Consider the following 6000-nt stretch of genomic DNA (forward strand, 5'->3'; position numbering starts at 1 on the left):
TGTACCTGTAACACCTCGTTTTAACAGTGTAAGAACAATTGTTACAAGATGATGGTCCGCCCCATTGTTGAATATGCATCCTCTGTCTGGGCCCCCCACACTCACACCAATATAAACCAACTTGAATCCATCCAAAGGAGAGCAGCCAGATTTTGCTACAATAATTTTTCTAGATTTAGTAGTGTAACAAGAATGATGTCATCATTAAATTTACCTACCCTCGAAGAAAGAAGAAACAAGTCTAAGATAACTACAATGTATAAGATAATTAATGGCAATCTAAGTATACCTACAAATGATCTAATACCTAATCATCGTCCATCAAGGGAAGGATATTATAAACAGCTTGTCACTATGATTGACTCCTATAAATTTTCCTTTTTCCCTTCTACAATCAGACTCTGGAACACACTCCCCCCTTTTGTAATTCACTCCCCTACCTTAGATGAGTTTTGTACCAACCTGAACATGCATTATGATCACACCTGTGCACAACAATCTTTTTGATTTCTGCACAGTAACAAATATAATAATAATAATAATCCATCGAAAGGTGAAAATTGTGAAAAACTGACAGTATAAACCAGTTTATTTTTACTCTAAAGTGCCTAACCATTGTGCCAAATAGGAAATGTACTGTTAACCTGAGGGAACCATAACTTTAGTTTTTTTTTTCAAATATTGAGTAGCTTGCCTTAAACTAGTTAATTGTTAATGAAAGTTTAAACCAATTAGCGTCTGCTTAGGTACAGTTCAAGCTAATCTGTCTGTTTCCTTTATTAGAAAACCACCCACAAAGTGGAACCGAACATAGGAGAACTTTACTAAAAGAGTGAGTCGTCTAAATTCACCCGATATTGGTGAGACTCTAAATGACATCATTTCAATGTGGCAATATATATTATACGGTGTTGCATAAGCAGGGACATAGCCAGAATCCGGATCCTCTGAGCCTATATAGGCCTTTGCATCAATCAGTGGCGTAGCCAGGCCTCCATGGATGGGTGGGCACACTCGCCCACACATTTCACCCCATGCAACTAACTAGCACAAAATGCGAGTCCATCCTTAGTGGACTCTACATACATTTGGTTTAAAAACTGTTTCAAAAGTGCATAAATGTAACTAGCTAGCTAATAATACGCTATGCTGCTGTTCCTGCAGCTTATTTCACTAGTCTAATGCTACTGCATGAATGATTTAGAAGCTAGAAATTGAAACTAACTTATTACACTTCCTTGTCTTTGTCTCCTTTCACTCATCTATACTTGTACACAACTCTTTGTACTCAGGCCTGACTTCAGATAATCGTATGGCTTAATTCAGCCACCAATTACAATTTATCACCTCCAACCCCAACACCTAAAGAATATCTGTGCTGTTGCTCACAATTCAATGTTCCAGATGTGAAAAATAGACTGGATTCCTCCTTCCTCTATTCCCAGCCTAAAATTTGGATCACGTGATGCTGTGCGTTAAATAGAAATTATTTGGATTACGCTATGTAATCATTGAACTTATACCAATATCCACAGCTGATTTACAATGATAATATCGCGCTACCAAGGTATGCACTACTTTTCTCTTGTTCGTAATAACAAAATCGGGTGGGCGCCGCTCTCTTATGGAAATTTGGGTGGGCGCGTGCCCACCCAGGCCCACCCTTGGCTATGCCACTGGCATCAATAGACTAATGCTGCATTGGGAAGCGCTGTAAGTGGTACACAGAAATACCCTAATAAAACAGACACTTCTCTCACAGCTATATATGGCTAAACTGCTGACACTATAACTCACTCTCTGATAGCTCAAATAGAATTAATTCATGGAAGAGACCTGTCATTAAAGTCATGTCATGTATATATTGTACATGCATTGGTAACAGTCTGGCTATGGCCCTATGTATCAAATGAGTTGTGATGAATGCATACATATAATTATGCAGGAATGCATTCCACTTGCTAGTTGTTATAGCTGCAGTGGTGGCCAGTGTATGCTAGCCAGTGTTCATGCTGATGCTGCTGTCAGTAATATAATGTAATGGGAAGAAGACAACTAAAACTATGTAGTAAAAAACTTCGGCAACAAATAGCGTACAAGAGACAAGCTAAGGTGAGTTAATGCATGTGTATAATGCATGGAAACAATCACTATGTAGTTACAGATAAGCCATGATAGCAGCCAACCAGAGCAGATTCCACAACCTTGTCTAAACACCATTAATAGTGACCTTAGCAGAATAACTCTACCAGGTGGTTGGATACAGATCAGAGACACACCTAACATTGTGCTATGCCATACCATCTATAACTCTAACAGCAATGTAGCCGTGCAAACTACAATAACAATATTTGATGACTTGACATGGAAATGTCACTATTATGAAAAAGAGGTTAAAAGCTGTAGCATTTTGTCCTCTCTGCCATCTCATATCTGCAATGTTGATGTTGTTTTAAAAGTAATAAAGAAACTATCAGTAGCACATGTATGTATTGGAAACTGTGATGACAATTTTGAGGAAATAGTAGAACATAGAAAAGGAAAATTTTTAAGCTTATCAGGTGAAACAGCTGCAACAATTGATAGCCATGAAATTGCATTCCAAGATAGAACTATCTCTAACACTATTCGTCGTGTAGAATGTGACATATTTGTTGATACAGAAGATGGACAGTGCAAAACATGTAGGAATTATCGCCCAATCTTAAGAGCAATGTACCACCGATATAAGCAGACAGCACTAGCAGATAACGTGAGCAGTAGTCGTACCAACAGCAAGACCTATACTCTTACAAAATTAAAGGAATGTCAAGCTAGACTGCAGGTGGCAGAGGAGCAACTAGCTAAAGCACAGCAGATATCAGATCAATACATTGAAGTTGATGAAGAGGTGCATAATGACCTCACCATCATAAATGAAAATGCTGCAGATATCAACAAAGCTCTGCCAAATAATTCATTCAGTCAACTATTCTGGAAGCAGCAAATAGATGCATTACTTTGCAGTAATTTAAAACAGATGAGATGGCACCCATTGGTAATAAGGTGGTGCCTTTCCATTAAGCTAAGATCATCATCAACATACGAAGCAATGTGTAAGTCTGGGTTGCTAAAGTTGCCATCGCAAAGAACCCTACGAGACTATACTCATGTAATCAAACCTTCATCAGGATTTTCAGATGAAGTAGATGAGATGCTTATGAAAGAGGGTAGAATAAATGAAATTGAAGAATGGCAAAAACATGTAGTATTAATATTTGATGAGATGCATATTAAAGAAGATTTGGTTTTTGATAAAACTACAGGAGAACTGAAAGGATTTATAAGATTAGGAAACATTAATGATCATCTTTTAAACTTGGAGAGTGCCCTCAGCGATGGTTGTGCTAGTCAGATACCACCACTTGCTAACTCAATGTTAACTTTTATGGTTAGAGGGATTTTTATAGACCTACACTTTCCCTATGCTCAATTTCCATCCAAGAATCTCACCGGTGATCTTCTATATCCTCTTGTGTGGGAGGCTGTTCAGCGTCTGGAAAGTTGTGGATTCAAAGTGCTTGCAACCATCTGTGATGGAGCATCTAGCAATCGTCACTTTATCCATATGCATGGCAACTACAAATCTTCACTAGTATATAAGACTGTAAACCCCTAAAGTAATGATACAAATCGTGACCTTTATTTTATGATAGATGTTCCTCATCTTATGAAGACTGCAAGAAACTGCTGGTCTAATCCAAAGAGAAAGTTATGGGTATGCTACTATATATATATATTCCTTAGTTATCCTATGTGTAACCTCATTTATCTGAAATTGGAAATAACTGTTCTATTATAGGGTATTTTGAGTGCAGGAATTATGTTATGGCTCTAGCTATGCATAACTATTCAGGGGTGTACACAGGAATTCTGAAAAGGGGTTTCCACCACAGCTAAGTGACTGTTATATTAGAGTAATTTATAATACCTGACTGCTTTATTAGAGTATCTCGATCTTTTCACCAAAATCATAATTCAGAACAAAGCCATAAGTGTTACTATCATGTGAGAAACTATTACTTAACTGTAAAAATGTGTTCTGTTCCATGACAGATCCCAGATTCTGGAAACCTGAAGTTTCAATTTCTTAATATTTCAAGTACTGTGTAAAATCCAAAGGGGTTTCCTGAAACCCCTGGAAACCCCCCTCCATAGACCCCTATTTCTATTGGTATAGCAAAAGATATTATTGTGTTTTATTTTGTAGAATGAAGGAAAAGATATTAGCTCGGGCCATCTGAAATATATGTACTACAATGACCATAACACAGACAAAAAGTCTATTGGTGTGTGTTTATCGAAACTGAAACGTGAACACCTTGAGCCAACATCATTTTCTAAAATGAGAGTGGACTTAGCTGCACAGGTTGTAGTGATGTTACATGTGACTGAAAGGTGATTTGCCATTTTGTTATAGGTACTGAGTAAATCTGTGTCAGATGCTTTGCTGGAAGTGGGGGGTGAGGAGTTTGAAGGAACTGCAAAATTTTGTGAAATTATGAAAAGGTTTTTTGATGCATTAAATGTTACAATTACACTGAATGTATCACAAACCTGAAGTTCTACAGAAGACCATACAAAAAAATGCCCAAGTTTGAGGATGATAGATTCAAAGTTAGTAAATGGTTGGCAATGACAATGGATTAATTACCTTGAATCTTTTGCAGTGGCTTGAAATGATTTTATTGGGTACTTAAACAAATGGGAGGATAGTGCAAAGTCAAGAACAGGGTTCTCTGAAGGTGAAAAAGTGATGATGACTCTAAGTAGAGAAACATCAGAGGGAATTAGAATAGCAGGTAACTATATAGTACATAATTCATGCCTATTATGCCTTTTCTATTACAATGTTTACAGTGAAGTCATTTTGTGAAATGGCACAGTATCTTTTGCAACTTCCAGGAGTGGATAGCTTGTTGTCCAACAGGTTGTGTTGTCAAGATTTACTTGAACATTTCTTTGGGAAACAGCAACAGCGAGGGGCAACAAATGACAACCCAAACGTCCAACAGTTTGAGTGCTATACGGGTTGCCAGCTCTATAGCTCTGGCTCCAGTTCGTGGCAATTGTAGGGGAACCAACTCAAAGAAGTGACCTGGTGAATTGTATGTTGCAAGTGAATTGGAGCTTCCACTTCCAAAGAGACCACGATACAAGAAAATCAAAAAGTCTACATAGTTGATCTGTTCTGTAATTATACATACAGCAGCAGCTGTATTATGAATTTTATCATGCAGAATGTATACCATAATAATGATAATACACTGTACATTTGTTATATTATAATCTTAAGTGATGCTTTTACGTAGGGACTTAGCTTTAGATGTGTTAAGTGAATACAGTTGTTTATGCAGTTCCATTACTGATTTAGCAAATGAATAGCATCTAATTGTTATCCACAAGTCAACTATCATTTGTAGTAGTTCCAACCTCGAATCCTCTTGAATATCTTCAAGTTCTTCTGAAAGCAGATACCAATAAAAGTATATATCCTCTGATTCTAAGAGTTTCTTAATAGCTTCTTTGCGTAATGGGATGGATTCTGTCTTTAAATTTGCTAGATTGTAAACTTTCTGTGTTTCAATCTCCAGCTGTTTAAAAAGAAGATACGCTCCATTACTGACTGGAAAAAGACCACCTCAATTAACTCTTTCTATCCAGGATTTTGTGTACGTTAAAAAATTGTTTGCGTTGGTCTCATCTTCATCTTCACACATACTCCATAAGCATAAAATAAATTCCTCCTTGTGTGGATGGGATGACCTCTCTAGCTTTTTTCTCAATGATACAGGGATGTAGCCAGCTATGTATCTGATCACCTTCTCCTCATCTTCAGACAAGACAGTACCTATAGCTTTATCCTCACAACTGGCAGACTCCGTGGCTGTGATAGGATATTCATGCCTAATGATCTTCTCAATTAAATTGCTTAAAACCATTTGCTTGAAAATTGGATCC

The 6000-nt window shown here is 37.3% G+C and overlaps 1 protein-coding gene across 1 annotated transcript; it reads left to right on the forward strand.

The window, feature by feature from the left end:
- The first annotated feature begins 2040 nt into the window (after window positions 1-2040).
- LOC136256432 (uncharacterized) lies at window positions 2041-5410 on the forward strand. Its single transcript, XM_066049388.1, has 6 exons — window positions 2041-2112; window positions 2159-3757; window positions 4250-4408; window positions 4460-4656; window positions 4710-4841; window positions 4900-5410. Exons 1-2 carry the CDS (start codon window positions 2041-2043, stop codon window positions 3656-3658), a joined length of 1572 nt encoding a protein of 523 aa, XP_065905460.1. The 3' UTR covers window positions 3659-3757; window positions 4250-4408; window positions 4460-4656; window positions 4710-4841; window positions 4900-5410.
- Window positions 5411-6000: the final 590 nt, after the last annotated feature.

The sequence above is a fragment of the Dysidea avara genome, chromosome 5 (assembly GCF_963678975.1).
Source record: "Dysidea avara chromosome 5, odDysAvar1.4, whole genome shotgun sequence".
NCBI lineage: Eukaryota > Metazoa > Porifera > Demospongiae > Dictyoceratida > Dysideidae > Dysidea > Dysidea avara.

Excerpts from the sequence above, each read along its gene's own strand:
- LOC136256432 (XM_066049388.1), top strand. The coding sequence starts at position 2,041 with ATGGGAAGAAGACAACTAAAACTATGTAGTAAAAAACTTCGGCAACAA. Across the intron at positions 2,113-2,158 it reads CGTACAAGAGACAAGCTAAG|TTACAGATAAGCCATGATAG; the intron begins GTGAGTTAATGC and ends ATCACTATGTAG.